The 27,860-nt window shown below is 43.4% G+C and overlaps 1 protein-coding gene across 1 annotated transcript in view; it reads left to right on the forward strand.

Annotated features, from left to right (window-relative positions):
- The window catches only part of ryk (receptor like tyrosine kinase), a 203,943-nt gene extending 176,611 nt beyond the window's left edge, over positions 1-27,332 (forward strand). The window contains exons 14-16 of the mRNA XM_034180694.1: positions 15,360-15,519; positions 24,101-24,237; positions 26,418-27,332. Of these exons, the coding sequence (XP_034036585.1) occupies positions 15,360-15,519; positions 24,101-24,237; positions 26,418-26,529 (409 nt within the window). The 3' untranslated portion in view covers positions 26,530-27,332. The remainder of the gene's footprint in view (positions 1-15,359; positions 15,520-24,100; positions 24,238-26,417) is intronic.
- Positions 27,333-27,860: the final 528 nt, after the last annotated feature.

Raw genomic sequence — 27,860 nt, forward strand, 5'->3', positions numbered from 1 at the left:
TTCCTACTTATTGCTCTAGAGGCATATGAGGGGTTTGATACGTCTAGCTTTGGTTGTAGATGTAGGTTTAAGTCTCCTCCACATATTAAGACCCCCTTTGATTGACTCACTATCTTGTCAAAAATTTCCCTATAGAACAAAAAATTAGTTCCAGGAGGGGCGTATATATTCAGTAGGGTAACCTCTGTCCCTTCTAGTATGCCTCTAACCAGGATAAATCTGCCTTCCTTATCTTTTTGAGTATATGTGTGTTGAAAAGCCAGCTTGTTGGAAAGTAGAATAGCAACACCTCTCTTGTGTTTAGCTTTGTATGATGAAAAGAAAATGTTTGAGAAACCCATTCTTCTTAATTTCTCATGTTCTGCATCATCTAGGTGCGTCTCTTGTAGATATACAATTTGTGCTTTCTCTTTTTTCATTTTCGATAGTATCTTACTGCGTTTCACTGCATTTAGTATTCCATTCACATTGAAAGAAGTACATTTCAGTTTTTGATTAGCCATTTCCTTTCTTATGTAAGATCAAAAGGTCATAACTGTGTGCTACCGATTTTCCCTCTGGTGAACTGATGAAAAACACAAGTAAATATATAACTAAAGCAGCTACTAATATTGAACAAGCTGAACAAATACAGAACATTGGCTTCAAAAAAAAGGAATTTGTTAAATAATCCCTTAAATAGCCATAATGTGTCTGGTTTTAGAGGGAATGCCTCTTTCAACACCTGTAGGTAGAGGGCCCTCTTTAGGAGTCTAGACCATAAGACATCCATTGTCTTTGAGTGGTTATTGTCTACCTCCGACTCATTTTAATATTTTTTTTTTCTTTTTTCCTTTTTTTTCTTTCTTTTTTTGAGGAGATGAGGGGGAAGGGAAGGGCGAACATATCTGTGACCTGTTTATCTATTCCTATTAAGGAGAGTATGGTCTTTCTCTAGGTCAGTAATACATTGTTCCTTATCGCAGCCTTTGTTTTCAATCAGATTATTTTAAGAGTTTGGGGTAGGTGGAAATAAATGTTTCTCATTTTCCTATCTCTTCTTATGTTTCTTTCTTTCCCTTTAAATCCTTTTAAGTGTTTTTAAGAGGAAGTCTGTCGTCTGAAGGTCTGCAGCTTTTCTCTGATGTCGATATTCCGTGGTGAACCTCTGGTGTGCGCCGCTTGTCCTCCCGTTGTGCGCCAGGGGTTCTGGTTCAGTTTCTCAAGTGGATCTTCTGGTGGGGGGACTGCTTTGACTGGGAAGCCCCTGGTCTCCATGTCGCTCGTGGCTTCACTGATCGTGTGGTAGAGTCGTGTCCCCTCCTCATAGAAGACCCGTAGTTTGGCAGGATATGGTGTCTGCAAGCGGATCTTCTTCACTTTTAACATTCGTTTCACATCGTTGTATTCCTTTCTCTTATTCAGAATGGCCGAAGGGTAGTCATGGTCGAAGTAGATTCTCTGATTGTCCAAAAGGATTTCCTTCTTTTCCCATGCTCTGTGTAGAACTTCTTCTTTTGCTTTGTATCCGTGGAAATTAATTACAATCGATCGAGGTCTGCCTGCAGCGGCGGGTTTCATAACCAGCGCTCTGTGTGCTCTTTCAATATGGAGTTCGGTGGTCAGTGGAAAATCCAGCTTTTCTCGGAGAAGCGTTTCAATGAAAGTTACCATCGAGTTTCCCTCTTTTCCTTCTGGTACATTGTACAATCTGACATTTTCCCTTCTCACTCTCCCCTCCTGATTGATTAGTTTCTCTTCATGCTGCTGCTGGATCTTTAGCATGTTTCTTATCACTTCCTCCGCTGCTAGCAGCCTAGTTTCGGCGCTGTCAATGCGCATCTCCGCTTCTTCAATCCTCTGGTTTGTTTTGTTAATCTCATCTTTTATTTCGACTAATTGCTGACCATTCTCTTTTCGGAACTCTAAAATTTCTTGAAGGATTCGTTCCATATTCACCTTTGGTCTTTCGGTGCTTTTTTGCCGTCTGCCATCTTTAGCATTAGCACCCGCCTCGGCAGCTTGTCTTTCCTCCTCATTTTCATAAAATTCCACTGCGTTTTTCGTACTTTTTGTCCTCATCTCCATCGTTGCGCCGCTATTCAATTGTTTTGGTATATTCTTGTGGTTATTTTCAGGTTAGCAGGGCGTTTTTATATTCTGGTCGGAGGAGATCGTGTTTTACTCTGCCATCTCGGTGGTGGCGGAACCGGAAGCCCAGAACAGTAATTTTAATGTTTTGAGAAGACCATAAAGTGGACACCATTTGAATTATGCAATTTGAAACTGTGGATATAAATACTTTATTCTGAGAATAGCCAGCACTGATTTTATTAACATCCTGGTGTAAATAAGGTGTCAACACGTGTAGAACTCAAAAAGAATGATAGGTTGAGTTTTCATTGAAAACAACTGCAATGTGGTAAAATGTATTCATAAATATGAAAGAACAGGCTCTTAATAATTATTAACTATCACATACTGTATATTTTTCTCAAGATTTGTTTTTGCATAAGTTTGAAAAAACAACAGATCATAAGTTTAGGATAAATTACTTATCATGAATAAAATTTTTGAAGTGTCACTAATGACAACACTCATACTGAACATAATTTCACTTGCATAGACTGATTTTGGAGATCAAGCAATAATAGCAGATGGGCTTTCTGGGGTCCCAGATAGCTTTTCTTATTTCCTTTTCTATCTTTCAGAATTTAGTAAATTAGCATATGGTCTATTGATACTTATGTGTAGACACTAGTCCCTAGAGGCAACTATTTTTGGTTTCAAATCTGGGAAAATGCAGTCCCAGAAAATTCTGAATGTGACAAACAAGACACAGGTGTTGTAAACAAGTCAGTGCTGCTAAAAATACAAACTTCCAGAAACAGATACTATTCTGACATGGTTTAGCACATAAGACTGGCATAGCATGTTTCAAGTACACACATATATGTCAGAAGGGGGGGCATACCATATTCTGTCCCCCCTGTCCCCCACCAAATTGCGCCCATGCTGTTTGTGAGCTCGCAACCCCGAGATTTCAGCCACTCAGCCGCGAGAGTTGGGGTAATTCACTTCCGGTCGTCTGCCAGCAGTAACACCAGCTGCGTTTTTAAAGCACAGTTTCTGCATGTTTTCTTGCGTTTTCTGCCGTGGCTTCAACAAGTTATCCTCTTGAAGTAAGTTCAAAGTGTAGCTTGAATGAAGTTCTTGTTGATTTTAAGTCATATTCAGAACAAAACTTGCTCACATATTGATTTATTCTGCCTTACAGAAACCTGGTTACAGCAGGATGAATATGTTAGTTTAAATGAGTCAACACCCCCGAGTCACACTAACTGCCAGAACGCTCGTAGCACGGGCCGAGGCGGAGGATTAGCAGCAATCTTCCATTCCAGCTTATTAATTAATCAAAAACCCAAACAGAGCTTTAATTCATTTGAAAGCTTGACTCTTAGTCTTGTCCATCCAAATTGGAAGTCCCAAAAACCAGTTTTATTTGTTGTTATCTATCGTCCACCTGGTCGTTACTGTGAGTTTCTCTGTGAATTTTCGGACCTTTTGTCTGACTTAGTGCTTAGCTCAGATAAGATAATTATAGTGGGCGATTTTAACATCCACACAGATGCTGAGAATGACAGTCTCAACTCTGCATTTAATCTATTGTTAGACTCGATTGGCTTTGCTCAAAATGTAAATGAGTCCACCCACCACTTTAATCATACCTTAGATCTTGTTCTGACTTATGGTATGGAAATTGAAGACTTAACAGTATTCCCTGAAAACCCCCTTCTGTCTGATCATTTCTTAATAACATTTACATTTACTCTGATGGACTACCCAGCAGTGGGGAATAAGTTTCATTACAGTAGAAGTCTTTCAGAAAGCGCTGTAACTAGGTTTAAGGATATGATTCCTTTTTTATGTTGTCCAATTCCATATACCAACACAGGGCAGAGTAGCTACCTAAACTCTGTGAGTGAGATAGATTATCTCGTCATTAGTTTTATATCCTCATTGAGTACAACTTTGGATGCTGTAGCTCCTCTGCAAAAGAGAGCCTTAAATCAGAAGTGCCTGACTCCGTGGTATAACTCACAAACTCGCAGCTTAAAGCAGATAACCCGTAAGTTGGAGAGGAAATGGCGTCTCACTAATTTAGAAGATCTTCTCTTAGCCTGGAAAAAGAGTCTGTTGCTCTATAAAAAAAAAAAAGCCCTCCGTAAAGCTAGGACATCTTACTACTCATCACTAATTGAAGAAAATAACAGCCCCAGGTTTCTTTTCAGCACTGTAGCCAGGCTGACAGAGTCAGAGCTCTATTGAGCCGAGTATTCCTTTAACTTTAACTAGTAATGACTTCATGACTTTTTTGCTAATAAAATTTTAACTATTAGAGAAAAAATTACTCATAACCATCCCAAAGACATATCGTTCTCTTTGGCTGCTTTCAGTGATGCCGGTATTTGGTTAGACTCTTTCTCTCCGAATGTTCTGTCTGAGTTATTTTCATTAGTTACTTCCTCCAAACCATCAACATGTCAATTAGACCCCATTCCTACCAGGCTGCTCAAGGAAGCCCTACCATTAATTAATGCTGCGATCTTAAATATGATCAGTCTATCTTTATTAGTTGGCTATATACCACAGGCTTTTAAGGTGGCAGTAATTAAACCATTACTTAAAAAGCCATCACTTGACCCAGCTATCTTAGCCAATTATAGGCCAATCTCCAACCTTCCTTTTCTCTCAAAAATTCTTGAAAGGGTAGTTGTAAAACAGCTAACTGATCATCTGCATAGGAATGGTCTATTTGAAGAGTTTCAGTCAGGGTTTAGAATTCATCATAGTACAGAAACAGCATTAGTAAAGGTTACAAATGATCTTCCTATGGCCTCAGACAGTGGACTCATCTCTGTGCTTGTTCTGTTAGACCTCAGTGCTGCTTTTGATACTGTTTACCATAAACTTTTATTACAGAGATTAGAGCATGCCATAGGTATTAAAGGCACTGCGCTGCGGTGGTTTGAATCATATTTATCTAATAGATTACAATTTGTTCATGTAAATGGGGAATCTTCTTCACAGACTAAAGTTAATTATGGAGTTCCACAAGGTTCTGTGCTAGGACCAATTTTATTCACTTTATACATGCTTCCCTTAGGCAGTATTATTAGACAGCATTGCTTAAATTTTCATTGTTAAGCAGATGGTACCCAGCTTTATCTATCCATGAAGCCAGAGGACACACACCAATTAGCTAAACTGCAGGATTGTCTTACAGACATAAAGACATGGATGACCTCTAATTTCCTGCTTTTAAACTCAGATAAAACTGAAGTTATTGTACTTGGCCCCACAAATCTTAGAAACATGGTGTCTAACCAGATCCTTACTCTGGATGACATTACCCTGACCTCTAGTAATACTGTGAGAAATCTTGGAGTCATTTTTGATCAGGATATGTCATTCAATGCGCATATTAAACAAATATGTAGGACTGCTTTTTTGCATTTGCGCAATATCTCTAAAATTAGAAAGGTCTTGTCTGAGTGATGCTGAAAAACTAATTCATGCATTTATTTCCTCTAGGCTGGACTATTGTAATTCATTATTATCAGGTTGTCCTAAAAGTTCCCTGAAAAGCCTTCAGTTAATTCAAAATGCTGCAGCTAGAGTACTGACGGGGACTAGAAGGAGAGAGCATATTTCACCCATATTGGCCTCTCTTCATTGGCTTCCTGTTAATTCTAGAATAGAATTTAAAATTCTTCTTCTTACTTATAAGGTTTTGAATAATCAGGTCCCATCTTATCTTGGGGACCTCATAGTACCATATCACCCCAATAGAGCGCTTCACTCTCAGACTGCAGGCTTACTTGTAGTTCCTAGGGTTTTTAAGAGTAGAATGGGAGGCAGAGCCTTCAGCTTTCAGGCTCCTCTCCTGTGGAACCAGCTCCCAAGTCGGATCAGGGAGACAGACACCCTCTCTACTTTTAAGATTAGGCTTAAAACTTTCCTTTTTGCTAAAGCTTATAGTTAAGGCTGGATCAGGTGACCCTGAACCATCCCTTGGTTATGCTGCTATAGACTTAGACTGCTGGGGGGTTCCCATGATGCACTGAGTGTTTCTTTCTCTTTTTGCTCTGTATGCACCACTCTGCATTTAATCATTAGTGATTGATCTCTGCTCCCCTCCACAGCATGTCTTTTTCCTGGTTCTCTCCCTCAGCCCCAACCAGTCCCAGCAGAAGACTGCCCCTCCCTGAGCCTGGTTCTGCTGGAGGTTTCTTCCTGTTAAAAGGGAGTTTTTCCTTCCCACTGTCGCCAAGTGCTTGCTCACAGGGGGTCGTTTTGACCATTGGGGTTTTTCCGTAATTATTGTATGGCTTTGCCTTACAATATAAAGCGCCTTGGGGCAACTGTTTGTTGTGATTTGGCGCTATATAAATAAAATTGATTTGATTTGATTTAATATTATTGATAAAAGCATGTAGACTGTCAGCAACTGGTGGAAAATCACTGTCAGTAATCATTAATTATTCATAAAACGTGTAACAATACAATAAAAGCACACATCATTCATCATTTAAAAAAGCATCATAGTAAAACTCAAATATAACCATATAAAACTGAGAAATAGCACCGTAAAAGTCATCAAACACCATAATACAATCGTCAATCAACAAAAAAATCAAACACCGTAAAATAATCACAGTATTCCTTTGAAGTAATAACAGTTGGAGCAAATCACAATGTATGATTTATATATATATATATATATATATATATATATATATATATATATATATAATTTATTTGTATGTTACTGCTGCAAATACGTATTTGAACACCTGTGAAAATCAATGTTAATATTTGGTACAGTAGCCTTTGTTTGGAATTACAGAGGTCAAATATTTCCTGTTGTTTTTCACCATGTTTGCACACACTGCAGCAGGGATTTTGATCCACTCCTCCATACAGATCTTCTCTAGATCTTTCAGGTTTGGAGTTTCAGCTCCCTCCAAAGATTTTCTATTGAGTTCAGGTCTGGAGACTGGCCAGGCCACTCCAGAACCTTGGAATGCTTCTTACAGAGCCCCTCCTTAGTTTCCCTGGCTGTGTTTGGGGTCATTGTCATGCTGGAAGACCCAGCCATGACCCATCTTCAATGCTCTTACTGGAGGGAAGGAGGTTGTTTGCCAAAATCTCGCAATACATTAGCCCATCCATCCTCCCTTCAATACGGTGCAGTCATCCTGTCCCCTTTGCAGAAGAGCACCCCCAGAGTATGATGTTTCCACCCCCATGCTTCACGGTTAGGATGGTTTTCTTGGGGTTGTTCTCATCCTCTAAACATGGTAAGTGGAGTTGATTCCAAAAAGCTTTATTCTGGTCTCATCTGACCACATGACCTTCTCCCATGCCTCCTCTGGATCATCCAGAAGGTCACTGGTGAACTTCAAACGGGCGTGGACATGTGCTGGCTTGAACAGGGGGACCTTGCTGCCCTGCAGGATTTTAAACCATGACAGCATCATGTGTTACTAATGTAATCTTTGTGACTGTGGTCCCAGCTCTCTTCAGGTCATTGACCAGGTCCTCCTGTGTAGTTATGAGCTTTCTCTGAATCATCCTTACCCCACAAAGTGAGATCTTGCATGGAATCCCAGACCGAGGGAGATTGACAGTCATCGAGTGTTTCTTCCACTTTCTAATAAATAATCATAACAGTTGTTGTCTTCTACCAAGCTGCTTGCCTGTTGTCCTGTAGTCCATCCCAGCCTTGTGCAGGTATATAGTTTTGTCCCTGGTGTCCTTAGACAGCTCTTTGGTCTTGGCTATGGTGGACAGGTTGGAGTGTGATTGATTGAGTGTGTGAACAGGTGTCTTTTATACAGGTAACAAGTTCAAACAGGTGCAATTAATTCAGATAGAGTGCAGAATAAGAGGGCTTCTTAAAGAAAAATTAACAGGTCTGTGAGAGCCAGAATTCTTGCTGGTTTGTAGGTGTTCAAATACTTATTTGCAGCAGTAACATACAAATAAATTATTAAAAAAACAGTGGACAAGCAGTTAAGACGAAAATTTCAGACCCCTCCATGATTTCTAAGTGGGAGAACTTGCAAAATCGCAGGGTGTTCAAATACTTATTTTCCTCACTATATATATGAAGAAATATTGGCTGGCATCAATCTTGGAGATCCTGATATTGTTCCAGAAGAATCACATTCTTTTGCTGAACAACAAAACTCATTAAGAACAATTCACATTTTATTTTCAGTCATAAATTATTTTGATATCACTGAGGTATCACACAGTCAATACAGTGAAATATGCATCATTTATTTCAGTCCACACAAATCAAATATGAGGCATCATGAAGGACCTGACACCTGCCTTCAGTTTCTATCAAGCTGTCAAAACTGTGGAAAAATCACCAGCAAGCCCAGCGGGTTTGTATGTTACATAGTTTAAATTGACATGAAAGTTTAATGGTAAATGGACTGCATTTATATAGCGGTTTTCCATCTGCATCAGACACTCAAAGCACTTTACAGTTATACCTCACATTCACCCCGATGTCAGGGTGCTGTCATACAAGGCGCTCACTACACACCGGGAGCAATAGGGGATTAAAGGCCTTGCCCAAGGGCCCTTAGTGATTTTCCAGTCAGGCATGGATTTGAACCCATGATCTTCTGGACTCATGCCCAACACCTTAACCACTAGACCATCACCTCCCCCTTAGTTTAGTACTTTCGGAAACTGCACATTCCAAGTTGTTGCTTCATGAAGAGGTCAGGATATCTGGGATCAGCCGTGAGGCCTCACAGGTGACACTCTACCAGACGGCGGCTGACAGGAGGACGCAGGTGACAGGAGACCACCAACTGACTGCTGTATGCTGAGTCGAGCAGTTCTCAGTCTGGCAATGTGGACAGCCGTGTTCCCTCAGATGAAATAGTATTTAGAGTAAAACAAAAATCATCAGTATTTACAGAATTGATTGAGTTAATTTTGTCAAATCTATATAATCACAGAAAAGTGAATATATCAATGATACACAGATAGATGACACAATAAAACAAATGCTTATTTCCACTGTGGTCCATGTGAGGCTAAAACGTGACACTGAGGAGCTCGATTGAACACGTAAAGATTGCAAAGACATTGTTGGGGAAAGTGTAGTGACACGGACCCACAACAGGGGGTGCAAATGAACGGTCAATAGATGAGCCAAAAGGTAACAATTTAATGTTGTGAATGTGCACAACGATTATATAGACAATCACAGAATCTGATAGCAGTCAATACACCAAGGTGACGTGTGGGCAGGCTCGAGGATAGAAGACGTCTGTCCTGAGAAGAGCCGGGACCATAAGATTTCCACCGCCACAGAACCTGGTGAATACTGGAGCCGCCAAGTCCCGAATTCCCAGGTGATCACCGTCCCCGACTGTCGGATCTGGTACTGCTGGCGAGGAGCACAAACAGTGATATGTGGGTGTGTGCACACCCAGTAACAAAAACAGTCGAAAGTCACCTCCACCTCTAATCACACACTCGTGCAGCTCCTGTTACACCACTTATCTGGTTTGGGTGTGAAGCGAAGCCGTCGCTGTTCACACCACGCCAATCCAGCAGATAAGGCACACTACAGGAAAGCGGCTGCAAAAAGAGTTCAGACTGACAGTTTTAGATACAGCAGAGAATATTACCTTCACAGGTAGATGATATCTCGGCAGTGGGGTGGAGATGACGTCCGGTCTTTATGGAGTGAGATGATGTAGTGTAGATGGGTGACAGCTGTCAAGAGATAATGAGTGACAGCTGTCACCCCCGGCTGTGTCCGTGGCGGCAGCGCCCTCTTATGCCTGAAGCCCGCACTTCAGGCAGGGCGCCCTCTGGTGGTGGGCCAGCAGTACCTCCTCTTCTGGCGTCCCACACAACAGGACCCCCCCCTCAACGGGCGCCTCCTGGCGCCCAACCAGGCTTGTCCGGGTGACGGCGGTAGAAATCGGCCAGGAGGGCCGGATCCAGGATGAAGCTCCTCTTCACCCAGGAGCGTTCTTCGGGTCCATACCCCTCCCAGTCCACCAAATACTGGAACCCCCGGCCCACCCGACGGACGTCCAGGAGCCGGCGCACCGTCCAAGCCGGCTCCCCGTCGATGATCCGGGCAGGAGGCGGCGCCGGTCCGGGAGCACAGGGGTGAGGTGTGGTGAGGTTTGATCCTTGACACATGAAAGACCGGGTGGATCCGCAGTGAAGCCCGGAGTTGGAGCTTCACTGCGGCAAGACTGAGGATTTTGAGGCTCTTGTATGGCCCAATATACCTGTCCTTGAGTCTCAGGGAGTCCACCTGGAGGGGGATGTCCTTCGTGGATAGCCACACCTTCTGCCCAGGCTGGTAAGCAGGGGCCGGGGATCGCCGGCGGTCTGCATGGGTCTTCGCCCTCGTCCGGGCCTTCAACAAGGCAGAACGGGCGGAGCGCCACACCCGACGGCACTTCCGCAGGTGGGCCTGGACCGAGGGCACACCGACCTCTCCCTCCACCACGGGAAACAATGGGGGCTGATACCCCAAACACACCTCAAATGGGGAGAGGCCGGTGGCAGAGGACACCTGGCTGTTATGCGCATACTCGATCCAGGCCAGATGTTCACTCCAGGCCGTCGGGTGTGCGGACGTCACACAGCGCAGGGCTTGCTCCAATTCCTGATTGGCCCGTTCTGCCTGTCCATTGGTCTGCGGGTGATACCCGGATGAGAGGCTCACAGTGGCCCCCAGTTCCCGGCAGAAGCTCCTCCAGACGTGTGAGGAGAACTGGGGACCATCAGAGACGATGTCGGTAGGTATCCCATGCAGACGGACGACGTGGTGGACCAGGAGGTCTGCAGTCTCCAGGGCCGTGGGGAGCTTCGGGAGGGCCACGAAGTGGGCTGCCTTGGAGAACCGGTCCACTATCGTGAAGATGGTCGTCATGCGCTGGAACGGCGGGAGGCCCGTGACAAAATCCAGACCGATGTGGGACCAGGGGCGATGAGGCACAGGAAGTGGCTGAAGACGTCCCTGTGCCTTCTGATGGTCTGCCTTGCCCCTGGCACAGGTGGTGCAGGCCTGGATATATCCCCAGACGTCGGCCTCCAGGGACGCCCAGCAGAAGCGCTGCCGGACCACTGCCACGGTCCTTCGCACCCCCGGATGACAGGAGAGCTTAGAACCGTGACAGAAATCCAAGACAGCAGCTCTTGCCTCTGGTGGGACATAGAGTCTGTTCTTCGGCCCTGTTCCGGGGTCCGGGCTCCATGCCAGGGCCTCCCGGATGGTCTTCTCCACGTCCCAGGTGAGGGTAGCCACAATAGTGGACTCCGGAATGATGGGCTCCGGTGGATCCGACAGCTCAGTCTTGACTTCGTCTTCATGCACCCGGGACAATGCATCCGATCTCTGGTTCTTGGTCCCAGGGCGGTAGGTGATTCGGAAGTCAAAACGCCCGAAGAACAGTGACAAGCGGGCTTGCCTGGGGTTCAGCCGCTTGGCGGTCCTGATATACTCCAGGTTCCGATGGTCAGTGAAAACCATGAAAGGCACAGACGATCCCTCCAACAGGTGTCTCCACTCTTCAAGAGCCTCTTTCACCGCAAGGAGTTCTCGATTGCCGACGTCATAGTTCCGTTCAGCTGGGGTCAACCTGCGAGAAAAGTAGGCACACGGGTGAAGAACCTTATCGATCTCTCCGCTCTGGGATAGCACGGCTCCTATTCTTGAGTCAGAGGCATCCACTTCAACCACAAACTGGCGGCTAGGGTCGGGCTGCACCAGAACTGGTGCAGACGAGAACCGGCGTTTCAACTCCTTGAACGCAGCTTCGCACCGATCCGACCAGGTGAAGGGGACTTTTGGAGAGGTCAGGGCTGTCAGGGGGCTAACTACCTGACTGTAGCCCTTAATAAACCTCCTATAGAAATTTGCAAAGCCGAGGAACTGTTGCAGCTTCCTACGGCTTGTTGGTTGGGGCCAATCTCTCACCGCCGCAACCTTGGCCGGATCAGGGGCGACAGAGTTGGAGGAGATGATGTACCCCAGGAAGGACAAAGAGGTGCGGTGAAACTCACACTTCTCGCCCTTCACAAACAGCCGGTTCTCCAACAACCGCTGCAGGACCTGACGTACATGCTGGACATGAGTCTCAGGGTCCGGGAAAAAGATGAGTATGTCATCCAGATATACGAAGACGAATCGGTGCAGGAAGTCCCGCAAGACGTCATTTACCAATGCTTGGAATGTCGTGGGGGCGTTAGTGAGGCCGAACGGCATGACCAGGTACTCAAAATGACCTAATGGGGTGTTGAATGCCGTCTTCCATTCGTCTCCCTTCCGGATCCGAACCAGGTGGTACGCATTCCTAAGGTCCAATTTGGTGAAAATTTGGGCTCCATGCAGGGGCGTGAACACTGAATCCAACAAGGATAAAGGGTATCGATTACGAACCGTTATGTCGTTCAGCCCCCTGTAATCAATGCATGGACGGAGTCCGCCATCTTTGTTGCTCACAAAAAAGAAACCTGCACCCATCTGGGAGGTGGAATTCCGGATCAACCCGGCAGCTAATTAGTCCCAGATGTAGGTCTCCATTGATTCGCGCTCAGGACATGAGAGATTGTACAGCCTGCTGGACGGGAACTCAACGCCCGGGACCAAATCAATGGCACAATCGTACGGACGGTGCGGGGGAAGGGTGAGCGCCAGATCCTTGCTGAAGACGTCAGCAAGATCGTGGTACTCAACCGGCACCGCCGTCAGATTGGGAGGGACTTTAACCTCCTCATTATCATTTACACCGGGAGGAACCGAGGATCCTAAACAATTCCGGTGGCAGGTTTTGCTCCACTGAGCCACAACCCCAGACGGCCAATCAATCCGGGGATTGTGTTTAATCATCCATGGGAAGCCCAAAATCACGCGGGAGGTAGGAGTTACAAAAAACTCAATCTCCTCCCGGTGATTCCTAGACACTACCAGGGTTACAGGTAGTGTCTTGTGTGTGATAAATGGAAGAAGAGTGCCATCTAGTGCTCGCACCCTCACTGGCGAAGAAAGCGCCACCAGAGGGAGCCCTACCTCCCTTGCCCATCTGCTATCCAGCAGATTCCCTTCTGACCCCGTGTCCACCAGTGCTGGGGCTTGAAGGGTTAAATCCCCGCTCAGGATTGTAACTGGGAGTCGTGTTGAAAGATGTGTATGACCCACGTGAATGTTTTGACCCCCCCCTCAGCCCAGTCTCTAAGGGCGGGCGTTTGTGTTTTGACCGTTTGAGGCAGTCTCTCTGCTGATGCTCGCTCGAGCCGCAGATAAATCACTCCCCGCGGACCAGCCTCCTCTGTCTGAATGTGGCCCTGCTCGTGTCCCTAGCATCGTCAGCAGGGTGAGCTGTAGCCACACGGAGCGCTGTGGCTGTGGAGCGTGGGGAAGACGGCTCCCTTTCGGACCCGGGAGGAAGAGGGACGGCTTGTGCCTTACCACGCCCTTCGCCTCGCTCCCGTCGGCGTTCTTCTAACTGATTGTCCAATCGTATAACCAAATCGATAAGCTCAGCCAAATCCCGCGGTTCCTCCTTAGCCACCAGGTGCTCCTTCAGGACCGACGACAGTCCATTTATGAAGGCGGCGCGGAGCGCAGTCATATTCCAGTCGGATCTCGCAGCCGTGATGCGGAAGTCGACTGCATATTCGGCTGCGCTCCGGCGCCCCTGTCTCATTGACAGCAGCACGGTAGACGCGGTTTCGCCTCTGTTAGGGTGATCAAAAACAGTTCTGAGCTCCCCCACAAACCCAGTATAAGAGGCAAGGAGCCGTGAACTTTGTTCCCAAAGCGCTGTAGCCCAAGCGCGTGCCTCACCTCGAAGCAAATTTATCATGTAAGCCACCTTGCTGGCATCAGACGTGTACATCACGTGACGCTGTGCAAAGACGAGCGAACACTGCATAAGAAAGTCCGCGCACGTCTCCACACAACCTCCGTACGGCTCTGGGGGGCTTATGTATGCTTCAGGGGATGGAGGGGGGGTCGTTGAATGACCAGTGGAATGTCTGTATTCGGCACCGGGTCGGCAGGAGGAGGGGCTGCAGTAGCGCCCTGAGCGCACCCTTCCACCTGCGCGGTGAGAGCCTCCATCCTGCGATTAAGGATGATGTTTTGCTCGGTCATCAGGTCCATCCGAGCGGTAAAGGCGGTGAGGATGTGCTGCAACTCACCAATCATGCCTCCAGCCGACGCCTGTGCACCCTGCTCTTCCATTGGCTGTCCAACAGATGGTTGACGCCCCTTGGGATCCATGATGTTGGCCGAGATATCCTGTTGGGGAAAGTGTAGTGACACGGACCCACAACAGGGGGCGCAAATGAACGGTCAATAGATGAGCCAAAAGGTAACAATTTAATGTTGTGAATGTGCACAACGATTATACAGACAATCACAGAATCTGATAGCAGTCAATACACCAAGGTGACGTGTGGGCAGGCTCGAGGATAGAAGACGTCTGTCCTGAAAAGAGCCGGGACCACACGATTTCCACCGCCACAGAACCTGGTGAATACTGGAGCCGCCAAGTCCCTAATTCCCAGGTGATCACCGTCCCCGACTGTCGGATCTGGTACTGCTGGCGAGGAGCACAAACAGTGAGATGTGGGTGTGCACACACCCAGTAACAAAAACAGTCAGAAGGTGGAAAGTCACCTCCACCTCTAATCACACACTCGTGCAGCTCCTGTTACACCACTTATCTGGTTTGGGTGTGAAGCGAAGCTGTAGTCCCTCCAGCGTGATCTGGGTCTTCCCCGGGGTCTCCTCCCGATCGGGCGTGCCCGGAACACCTCTCCAGCGAGGCATCCAGGGGGCATCCAGAAAAGATGCCCGATTCACCTCAGCTGGCTCCTTTCAACGTGGAGGAGCAGCGGCTCGACACCGATCAAAACCTTTAACCTTATTTTGTGATGTTTGATATTGTCACTTCCCAGCAGAATATTGGAGTTTCTAATACCTGTGAACGAAGCTCTGGCCGGAAGTAAAGAACCCAAACTCCTCTCGTACATGTGCGGCACAACCTCAGCCCCCGAGATCAGAAGTTGGCGTTCCATCTCTCTACTTCTATGTTTTGACTGAACTGAAAACATCATAGTGCAGTTAGTTCCTCTTTCTTTCCTATTTTTTATCCTTCTACAATTGTTACATTAATTTTGTACTACTGCTGTGAGGTCACACATTACAGTTTGTTGCAGATGAGTATAAACTTCACCCTTTCTAACCCTGAATTCTGAGTGTATCTCTAGTTAGCAAATAAAGATGCATCTTTGTCGTTTCCCCTTTACAGCATTGACGACAACATGCAGGTGAAGATCACAGACAATGCTCTTGCCCGTGACCTATTTCCCATGGATTACCACTGTCTGGGGGATAATGAGAACAGACCTGTTCGCTGGATGGCCCTGGAAAGCCTACTCAACAACGACTTCTCCAGTGCCAGTGATGTGGTGAGAAAAACACAATGTTTAGTTCTTGTATCGTGATAATAAAAAGTTTTCTATTTGTGTTCAGTATGTGCAAAGAGCACACAGAGCAAATTTCACTCCAGGTGTACATCTGATGCAGATTTTCATGTCGTGTCCACCTTGTGTAAGGAGCAAGTTTCACTTAGAGATGCACTGACCCACAATTTTTCACTTCCAATTCAATTCCGATACCTAACTTTGGATATCTGCCGATACGATACTATTCCGATACCAGAGCATTAATATTCTTATTGTCATTGTTGATTTTATTTGAGGATATTTTGTATTCCCAGTTATACAGCTTTATGATGAAGTGTTTAGAGGAGGATTTTCTTTAAAAGGACACCTGAAAGTTCAGCTACAATTTGCCGGAAGGTACATCTAAGATGCAAGCCTAGATTTGATCTTTCGGTGAAAGAATGAAATACTTTTATTTATGCTTATACACTTTTATAGACTTGTCTTTATAGACTTAAAAGAGAAAAGACAGCGTTCTCTCTCTCTCTCTCGCTCTCTCTCTCTCAATTCAAAAGCTTTATTGAAATGGGAAATGGATTTATGTAGCACTTTTCTCTCTGCATCAGAAAGAAAGCACTTAACAAATAATGCTTCACATACACCCCGATGTCAGGGTGCTGTCATACAAGATACTCACTACACACCAGGAGCAACTAAGGGATTAAGGACCTTGCCCAAAGGCCCTTAGTGATTTCCCGGTCAGGCTGGGATTTGAACTGAGGATCTTCTGGTCTCAAGCCTAACGCTTTAACCACTAGACCATCAGCTCTTCTAAAGTGGGAAATGAGAAAATGGGAAACATATGTTTACATTTTCAAAGCAAGTGTTAGAGTAAAAATTAAGTCCTCTCTCTCTCTCTCTCTCTCTCTCTCTCTCTCTCTCTCTCTCTCTCTCTCTCTCTCTCTCTCTCTCTCTCTCTCTCTCTCTCTCTCTCTCTCTCTCTCTCTCTCAATTCAAAAGCTTTATTGAAATGGGAAATGGACTGCATTTATGTAGCACTTTTCTCTCTGCATCAGAAAGAAAGCACTTAATAAATAATGCTTCACATACACCCCGATGTCAGGGTGCTGTCATACAAGATACTCACTACACACCAGGAGCAACTAGGGGATTAAGGACCTTGCCCAAGGGCCCTTAGTGATTTCCCGGTCAGGCTGGGATTTGAACTGAGGATCTTCTGGTCTCAAGCCTAACGCTTTAACCACTAGACCATCAGCTCTTCTAAAGTGGGAAATGAGAAAATTGAAAACATATGTTTACATTTTCAAAGCAAGTGTTAGAGTAAAAATTAAGTCCTGTCTCTCTCTCTCAATTCACTTTCAGTTGAAACATATGTTTACATTGTCAAAGCAAGTGTTAGAGCAACAAAAAGCAAAAATGAAAAATTAAGTGTTAGAGCAACAAAAAGCAAAAATGAAAAATTAAGTCCTCTCTCTCTCTCTGTCTCTTTCCCTCTTGTGCACTCTCTCTCGCTCTCACTCTCTGCTCGCTCTCGCTCTCTCTGCTCTCTCTCTCGCTCACTTGTCTGCTCGCTGTTTTCCTGGTACAACCCCTGGCAAAAATTGTGGAATCACCGGCCTCGGAGGATGTTCATTCAGTTGTTAAATTTTGTAGGAAAAAAGCAGATCACAGACATGACACAAAACTAAAGTCATTTCAAATGGCAACTTTCTGGCTTTAAGAAACACTATAAGAAATCAGGAAAAAAAAATTATGGCAGTCAGTAACGGTTACTTTTTAGACCAAACAGAGGGAAAAAAATATGCACTCACTCAATTCTCAGGAAAAAATTATGGAATCATGAAAAACAGAAGAACGCTCCAAGTCATCACAAGTATTTTGTTGCACCACCTCTGGCTTTTATAACAGCTTGCAGTCTCTGAGGCATGGACTTAATGAGTGACAAACAGTACTCTTCATCAATCTGGCTCCAACTTTCTCTGATTGCTGTTGCCAGATCAGCTTTGCAGGTTGGAGCCTTGTCATGGACCATTTTCTTCAACTTCCACCAAAGATTTTCATTTGGATTAAGATCCGGACTATTTGCAGGCCATGACATTGACTCTGTCTTTTTGCAAGGATTGTTTTCACAGTTTTTGCTCTATGGCAAGATGCATTATCATCTTGAAAAATGATTTCATCATCCCCAAACATCCTTTCAATTGATGGGATAAGTGTCCAAAATATCAACGTAAACTTGTGCATTTATTGATGATGTAATGACAGCCATCTCCCCAGTGCCTTTACCTGACATGCAGCTCCATATCATCAATGACTGTCTGAAGAGAACATGTAAATTTCCACATTCATCTTTATAAATCTCATTGGAACGGCACCAAACAAAAGTTCCAGCATCATCACCTTGCCCAAGGCAGATTCGAGATTCATCACTGAATATGACTTTCATCCAGTCATCCACAGTCCACGATTGCTTTTCCTTAGCCCATTGTAACCTTGTTTTTTTCTGTTTAGGTGTTAATGATGGCTTTCATTTAGCTTTTCTGTATGTAAATCCCATTTCCTTTAGGCGGTTTCTTACAGTTCGGTCACAGACGTTGACTCCACTTTCCTCCCATTCGTTCATTTGTTTTGTTGTGCATTTTCGATTTTTGAGATATATTGCTTTAAGTTTTCTTTCTTGACACTTTAATGTCTTCCTTGGTCTACCAGTATGTTTGCCTTTAACAACTTTCCCATGTTGTTTGTATTTGGTCCAGAGTTTAGACACAGCTGACTGTGAACAACCAACGTCTTTTGCAACATTGTGTGATGATTTACCCTCTTTTAAGAGTTTGATAATCCTCTCCTTTGTTTCAATTGACATCTCTCGTGTTGGAGCCATGATTCATGTCAGTCCACTTGGTGCAACAGCTCTCCAAGGTGTGATCACTCCTTTTTAGATGCAGACTAATGAGCAGATCTGATTTGATGCAGGTGTTAGTTTTGGGGATGAAAATTTACAGGGTGATTCCATAATTTATTCCTCAGAATTGAGTGAGTCCATATTTTTTTCCCTCTGCTTGGTCTAAAAAAGTAACCGTTACTGACTGCCACAATTTTTTTCCCTGATTTCTTATAGTGTTTCTTAAAGCCAGAAAGTTGCCATTTCAAATGACTTTAGTTTTGTGTCATGTCTATGATCTGCTTTTTTTCTACAAAATTAAACAACTGAATGAACATCCTCCGAGGCTGGTGATTCCATAATTATTGCCAGGGGTTGTAAGAGAAAACTTGGAACTTTTTGGAAACTTGAAGCCTTTCAACTGTAAAATAAACCAGAAGTTTCTAAATGTACCATCAGCTACATGCACTCTGGCTTAATATTGATGGATTTTGATGAAGTTTTTTTTTCTCATTAAGCAGATAGGCCCAGTATTTTTACTGTTACCAGTTATTTTTTGTAATTTAGACATCCTAAGCTTTCTAATGCTACCAAATTTATAGGATGGTGGGGGGCGTTGTGCATGCGGGACCATGTTGGCCCATGGCTTAATGATTCTACTTTCATTTAGCAGAGTGTGCAATGTATAGACCTAACTTTAGTGCTACTACAAAAAAATCCCCCTCAAACATGGGATGTGCAGTTTTTGTCATATTTTTTCTGAAAACGCGATACAATATGATGCTTTAGACATGAGATATTCGATAAGTATCACAATATTCCTACATTTATGAGCTTCAAGCTGGTTGGCCTTTGGGTTTTTATGCCCCGTTGGCCAAGTGCCCGAAGGGGGATTATGTTATGGCGACTTCTTTCTTTCTGTCAGTCAGTCAGTCCTCAAGTCTGTCTGTCTGTCTGTCTCTCCCTCTAAGGGTATAAGCAGTGGTGGGCACAGATAACCAAAAAATTAACTTCGATAACAGATAATCAGATAACTGAAAAGTTATCTTTGATAAAGATAAACCAATAAACCACCCAAAAATGTATCGGAAGTTACAGATAATCGATAAACTCCAGTATTGACTCGGGTACACATGCAGTTACTAAGAAGCTGAAATTGACTTTTAACACGATCGCTTTTGAAATCATCAAAAGCGACAAAAGACCCAAAGAATGAGCCAGTATTTCCATATTTGGCCATGCTGCTCCCAGTAGGAAGCTGCACTGAAGAATCCTGAGAGCACTCACAAAATGAGCTCTCTACTAATTGCAATGCTCCCTTCAGGCGGAGGTCTTGAAAAATAGTCATACTAACTTATGGTTTTGTGAAAATACTGATAGAATAACTCCATTAATGTCAATTCTGTCAATTGTACAAAGTTAAAATATAACATATATCTTTTAATGTTGAATAATGCACTAATTCTGAGGTTTTGTAACAAACACAGACTGCAAAGCATTCTGGGTAAAAGTGCCTCTGCTAAACACTGATTGGTTCAGTCATTCATTATGTAAACCAACACGTTAATGTGATGTGTGTTGGTTTAAAGATAAATGTGCTTTTGTAAAATATTCCATTTTTATTTGTAAAAACAGGCATTTTTACGGCGCCCTGGAAGTGTCATCGCAAAATGTTTTGCATGTGGAGAGAATGTTTGATGATGTGCGTACGTTTTATGATGTTGAAAAACGTGCACTCAGTATTAGTAAGTAAGTAAATTTATTTATATAGTGCCTTTCACAGACATACCGTATTTTCCGGACTATAAGTCGCACTTTTTTACATGTTTTGGCCGGGGGTGCGACCTATACTCCGGTGCGACTTATAAATGAAAAATATACCGGTAGGATCTCAATTAATTTACTGTAACAAAACAATTTTACGTGACAGAGTCGATCTATGTTTTAAAATGGCCACCGGAAAAGGAAATGCAATGCATCATGGGCACTGTAGTATGACGGCCATCCTATAGTTCACGCTGGTCGCGATAACCAATCAGAGAACAGAACTTTGGATGCGTATTCCTCACCTCACCCACAGCGTGTGAAGCTGACGAACACGGTGCTTGCTGTTATTCCGGCATGGCAAACAGAACAGCTTCAACCCTTGGATATCAATGTGAGCAGAGTGTTTAAGTTGACGCTGAGAGCTGCGTGGGAGCATTGGGTGAGCGACGGCGGAGGATTAGCGTGTGCACTTGGAAGGAGCTGGCGTCGATGATTGTGAAAAGCGTTTGAAGCAGACGAACATGGTGTTTATTCCGGGACGGCTAACAAAACAGCTTCAACCCTTGGATATCAGTGTGAGCAGAGTTGATGCTGAGAGCTGCATGGGAGCACTGAGCGACGGCGGAGGATTAGCGTCTGCACTTGGAAGGAGCTGGATCGACACCGCTGGGTGGTCATGAGCTGCGCAGGTAGGTGCTGCATGGTTCGGCTCGCAATGTGGTCCGCAAAATACAAACATATCCGTAGGTAAAATGCAGCTCACGAGAGGGCACTCGAGGCTTGTGTGACTGTTCCTGCGACTTCTGACTACCATAGAAAAATAAAAATGTTAACGTTACTGATAACATAACAAGACAACGGAGAAGGCCCGAAAAAATGCTACCAAAAAGAAAATCATACTCTGCAGATTACAAGTTGCGACTGGTGAAATATGCATCCGAAAACGGTAGCCGTCACAATATTATCATCTGAACTTTTCATGTTAACATACCTGTATGTCCATGGGACTTATAGTCCAGTGGACCTTATTTATGGTTTATTTTTCTTTATAATGGATAAAGTGGCTGGTGCGACTTATACTCCGGTGCGACTTATTTATGGTTTATTTTTCTTTATAATGGATAAAGTGGCTGGTGCGACTTATACTCCGGTGCGACTTATAGTCCGGAAAATACGGTAAGTCACAAAGCACTTCACAGGTTAAAATGCAATAATAAAAACATAGATAAAACAAAGGACAAGGTTAACAATTGTCAGTTCTGAATTAATACATAATAAATACACATAAATGTTGGCTTTACACTGTGCGTGTTTTGGCCATTTTTCAGATGATTTTTCATGAGTTTCAGGTTAATCGCGCGTCCTGCATCGTGTAGTGGAGTAACAAGCTTTAACACCTCACGACCACCTCCTGCTGCTGAAGAGCTACAAAGCATCCAACCGCAGAGCTGTCTTGTAATGTTTTTTGTTGTTTTGTTTTTAAACTTAATTTGTAAAATTGTAAGATAATCCGTCTGCTACATTTAAGATGCGTGGAATTTAAATGCAAATACAATAACGTCTATAAACCCAGAGAATATATTCACGAGAGTTTTAGGCACTAGAGTTTAATGCTGTTGTCCGTGGAGCCTGAACAGAGTGTCTGAAATGCATTTGTCCTGTCGTGAACGTCTGAGATTACCCTATGCTACCCATAATGCATTGCTGCCGGCCGGGCACAGCATGTGCTCACAAAACCTTAAAAATTAGCACATTACTTTAAAACGAAAACATATATCTGATATTTTCACTTTATAAAACTTCAGACATGACAGTAATTTTAAATAACTTGTCCAAAATGAGTAAGTTAAAATTTGAACCATAAGTTAAAAATGTATGCCTCTGAATGACTTGGGTGATATTGCGGTTATATCAGTATGGTGTTAAAGGAAATGATTTTTTTGGGGGGGGGGGTTACCAGTTCTCTTTTACCTACAAAGGATAGAGTGGTTACTTCTGAAAACAGCTCTCTTCTGTTCGCAGAGGGTAGAACAATATACCTGTTAGGAAACTTTTAATGGGTAGGTCTCAACTGTTTTAAGTTTTGAAAATGTTTTTCACTGTTCAGCTTGGTTTACTACGTTATCGGTCTAAAAGTTATCGGTCGGCAATTCAACGGAAGATAATTAGTCCGATGATGGTTTTTAAAGTTATCTAAAAAGATAATCCGATAATGAAAACATTATCCTTGATAATTATCTGTTATAGGATTATTGGAAGTGTGCCCACCACTGGGTATAAGTATTCTGAAGTCAACTCCTGTCACACTTTTAGGATGAATTTCATGTAACTTGGTACAAATCCTTGTTATGCATATGGTAATATTGTACATGATTAACACAGAGTTATGGCTCTTGATTAACAAACGTAGTCACTGCCATCTTCATGCGTTAGTGCCTGCATTCTGAAATCAACTTCTCTCACATTTTTTGGAGGAATTTCTGAGAACTTTGTACAGTTCCTTGAAATGTTTTCAGAATGTTGCAAGTGCTTGTACCAAAGCAGCATTTGCCAGCAGCGGATATTGTGCTCTCAGAGCGCTTTTAATATTTAAGTCATAAAAATAATTTTCTTTGGCGCCACTATAATTTATTCCTTAGCATTTAAATAAGGGATTCATAATGTTGCCAATGTGATCAAAATTTGCACTGTCTGGAAACGATTTGAATTTCAACCCACTTGGGTTACCCTTGCTAGAAATCCTCTCACCCCTGAATTCACCATCTAAATAGCAATAGGCCAGTTGGGGGCGTGCCCACAACACATCAATGGTTAATTGACTAAATCCACTTTTCACCCTGTGCCCCACTTTGCACTCAGATTACATGTTGTGTAAGTAGTAAAGTGGAGTTCAGCACACCCCAAATGCAGTTGCACTATGCACTTTAGACCATAGATTGTCAAGACAGGTCCCAGTGTCTCTGTTTTAAGAGAGGGTAAATATTAGTGTCTGTGTGACATAGATCTCAAAGCAGGAAATGGCAGCAGTTGCATTCACAGCATTCTGAGGAACCTGTTGATGGTGTCCATGGCAGCGTGTTCCCTCTTTCCTGTCTGAGAATAATAGAGGGAAAGCTGTGGAGACAGTCTGGAGGCTTAAAAGATCTTTAGGGAGTCTACACAGGCAGATGGCACCTCCACCCCTCCACATTCCTCTTATGGTCATGGAGCTTTGTGGCAATCACCACTTGTACTGAAGAGAAGCTGGCATAAACAGCCAGCTTATCTTGAGGGGAAGTCCAGACGAATACCTAGAACTGCGTAACATCATGGCTGCCTGTGCACTTGAGTATGGAGCATGCAAATAAACGAAACCATCTGCCAGCACTTACAGACTATGGATGGGAAGTGTACAGTCAGTTTTGTCTGCCATGACGTTCACTTCCATTCAAGGTCTTGTGTCATTCCAACAGAGGTGATGACACACAGTGACTCATTTTTTATTTGACTGTTCAGATGTTGTCTTTGCTCAGTTTGTCTAATCTTTTTGGTTGCAACCCCAGTCCACTGAATTTATTGTATTACTAACTCTTACAACTGTGACGGAAATGCGTCTATTCCTTGTTCTTCTTGGGAGTTCACAGCAAAGGTCAGCGTAACACATGGCACAGTGGCCTGGCAGGAGCAAGAACACAAACTCGACTTTAACATACCACCCCATTTTATTTTTAGTCTCTCAACCTATTTTGCAACACTTTATATTCAGTATAAATGTTCAACATTGCTTCCTTGTATTGTTTCTGGGGAACATTTTGTAGTTAAATTCATATCTGCAACGTTGGCTTTTTGAACTGTGGAAAGAAATGTTGGTCTGTTTATCATGTAACTTGTGAATGACACATGGATAGTTGGCACTGTGGAGCCCGTCTCAGTGTTGTTAACATGTTGTGTCCACAGTGGGCCTTTGGCGTCACCCTGTGGGAACTGATGACTCTGGGACAGACCCCCTATGTCGACATTGATCCCTTCGAGATGTCTGCTTACCTCAAGGATGGCTACAGAATAGCACAACCAATCAATTGTCCAGATGAACTGTACGTAGACTCACAGTACCTCACCCACACAGCATACTGCATATATATATATATTAGGGGTCGACCGATATCAGCTGGGCTGATTATCGGCAGCGATATACAGTATTTTTGCAGATGTCTGTATCAGCCATTTATACCGGTGTCACCGACTGAACGATCCCCTCTAAAAATTGGTCCGACCTGTCTTCACTGTGCCTTCACTGCACATGCGTCTGAGACTGACTGAGTCTGACTTTCTACACCCAAAGAGATCAAAGGGAATAATATGATTATTAACCTTCAGATGACAAAATAAAACCTCCTACATCATTCTAAAGTCAGTTTTAAGCAGAAACAAGGCCGTTTTGAGCAGAAACGAGGCTATAATCACTAAGTCACTGCTGACGCTCCGAAATGACGTAAACGCAGCAGCAGCACATCAGACTCAGACGTGCTGCTGTGGTGCTCTGACTGGTCCACCGTCTTTTATTGTGAAATATGCTGAATTTATGTGGAAATGATTGTTGTACAAAAGCTTCAGCCATCTGTGACTGAGATAGATGATGACTGGAGTGAAGTTTTAAGCAGAAACCAGGTGATAATCGATGAATCACTGCTGATGCTCAGAAATGACACATGCCCAGTGAAGGCAGAGTGGACCAACACTGGCTGCCATGCCAGTTTATTTTTGCAGTGCTGCATGTAGCGACTCACTGGTCACAAAGTTCCACCTTCACGCCTACATTTTTTAAAAAGAGATCCCCATTCAGTGACTTTAATGTTGAGGGAAGCATCATCTAAACCTATTCAAGTACTAGAAGATATTCAGGTGGATTTAAAAAGACATAAGACACATGACTGAAAAATGTTCCTATATTTTATTTTGTTCAACAAAGAGCTGAGTGACTGCCAGTGTGTCGTTACAGTGTTGTTTCTGACTCAGAGATGGCACAGGGGTCTTAATTTTACTGTTTTGCTGAAAATTCAAATGTGGCACCAGTATGCAGCTTACATCTCATCCAAGTTTAGATACCCAAGTTATTTTTCATGAGTGAATTTGTAAACTGTAATCCCATAATATATATTTGTAAATACTGTATTTTGTATTTGTTGACAAGTTGGTCCTCATAAGTCTATCAGTTTAGTACAGGATGTACTTTATGCTTTTCAAAGAAAGTAAAGGAAAAAAATCCCCAATATTTTATATGGTGCATCCAGAAAGTATTCAAAGTGCTTCACTTTTCTACATTTTGTCATGTTACAACCTTATTCCAAAATGGAGTATATTCATTTTTCCCTCAAAATTCTACTCACAACACCCTATAATGACAACATAAAGTTTTATTGACGTTTTTGCAAATTTATTTAAAAAAAACAACTAAGAAATCACGTGTACGTAACTATTCACACCCTTTGCTCAGTACTCTATTGATGCACCTTTGGTAGCAATTACAGTTTTAAATCTTCTTGAATATGATGCCACAAGCTTGGTGCAGCTATCTTTGGGCAGTTTTGCCCATTCCTCTTTGCAGCACCTCTTAAGCTCCATCAGGTTGGATGGGGAGCGTTGGTGCACAGACATTTTCAGATCTCTCCAGAGATGCTCAATCAGATTCAGGTCTGAGTTCTGGTTGGACCACAAAGAACATTTGCAGAGTTGTCCACCACCATGCTTCACTGCAGGGATGGTATCTGGTTTCCTTCAAACATGACACCTGGCATTCACGCCAAAGAGTTCAATCTTTGTCTCAGAGGCTCAATTGGATATTCAAGGAACAGCAGTTTTTTCCAATTCTGGGTCAGCCTTGTATTTCATGGCCAGAGGTTGAGACTTGGTGTATCTCACTAATGTCTATGGAACACTGCCAGTACTGTTTACTGTATTGATTTGGTGCATCAAAGTTCACAAGTGTCTCATCAGTTTGTTCTCATTGTATGCCCTTTTAATTTGATGACGAGTTACAAGATGAGATTTATTTTTTATTAGCAAACAGGAAAGCACGAGATTAATTTATCTGTTCACTCAGATATATGCATCAGAGAAAGTCTTGTTTTAAAAAAGGGTACATCTTGAGATGACTACCATTGATGTATTTGTGTCTAAGAGACACACACACACACTTCTCGCCCACGTGTTACGTGGTTTTGTGGCGCTCTGCAGTTTCTTGCTTGCTTGTTAATCATTGCTTTTTGATTTGCAGCTTTGCAGTAATGGCGTGTTGCTGGGCTCTGGACCCCGAGGAGAGGCCAAAGTTTCAGCAGCTCGTGCAGTGCCTGACGGAGTTCCACGCGGCTTTAGGAGCGTATGTGTGAAGGCGAGCAGCGACGCCAAGGCCGCATGCCGGACCGCTTGTGAGGAGTGAAATTGTGTCTTATCACAGGAGAGCAACCTTGTACAGTTCTTTGGAGTTTTTATCTAATTACCTTTTTCCTGCACTGGTGTGACGGTTTTTTGCTGCAGCTGTATTGTTTTATATGCTTTGACAAACGTTGTAATTACAGCGCTGTCCCTTTGCCAAGACAGGATCTCAGAGCGTCTTTTACAAAGACTCTTTGTGCCACTCAGACCTTTCTGACAGCCTGTCTTTACACACAGTATTTTCTACACTTTCCTCATTTACTCGAGCTGTGTGTAAAGTTTTTTGTTTGTTTGTTTTCAAGTAATTCTGCAGCAGAATGATCATAGGTACTGAAGCAGACTTGAGCACGTGGACAGAGTTTCTTCAGCTGGAGCCTGGTGCAGATCTGGTTTTTAGTATTTGTTCCTGGACCTCTTTGAATGGTACTTAATGGGTTTTTCTTTTCTACTGACTGGCTGTGAAAATGATGGCCTGAGGTGACACGGAGGCCACCGTCTGGATCCTTCTATGGACGAATGCTGGACACCTTCTCTTCCTCCCTCCTACCTTTGTTTCCAGACAGGGTTTGTCATCCTCTTCTGTTTTCTGAGCTTTGTTGCTCATCAGAACAACTCTTTGGAATGTTCACACCTCCTGAGGCTCAGCACTGCCAGTCTTCCTCTCACACCTCAGATTTTATGGTCACTGTATGTTGAATTACAGCTGTAAAGTGCTTCCTGTCTTCATATCCACAAATTAAATGGAGATTTTTAAACACCAAACGTCTTCCTGCTCTGGGTTCTCGTGTGGTGGTTTTATTTCTTTGTCAAACTGTCTTGGTATCTGAATTCATGTGAAGATGTTTTGAAAAACCAAGCAGTCGCTGTCATGCTATCTACAGTAGTGTTCAGAATAATAGTAGTGCTATGAGAGTAAAAAGATTAATCCAGGTTTTCAGTATATTTCTTATTGTTACATGGGAAACAAGGTACCAGTAGATTCAGTAGAGTCTCACAAATCCAACAAGACCAAGCATTCATGATATGCACACTCTTAAGGCTATGAAATTGGTCTATTAGTAAAAGAAGAAAAAAAAAAAGTAGAAAAGGGGGTGTTCACAATAATAGTAGCATCTGTTGTTGATGCTACAAACTCAAAACTATTATGTTCAAACTGCTTTTTTAGCAATCCTGTGAATCACTAAACTAGTATTTAGTTGTATAACCACAGTTTTTCATGATTTCTTCACATCTGCGAGGCATTAATTTTGTTGGTGTGGAACCAAGATTTTGCTCATTAACTTGT

This window comes from Thalassophryne amazonica, chromosome 10 (genome assembly GCF_902500255.1).
Source record: "Thalassophryne amazonica chromosome 10, fThaAma1.1, whole genome shotgun sequence".
In the NCBI taxonomy this organism is placed as follows: Eukaryota; Metazoa; Chordata; class Actinopteri; order Batrachoidiformes; family Batrachoididae; genus Thalassophryne; species Thalassophryne amazonica.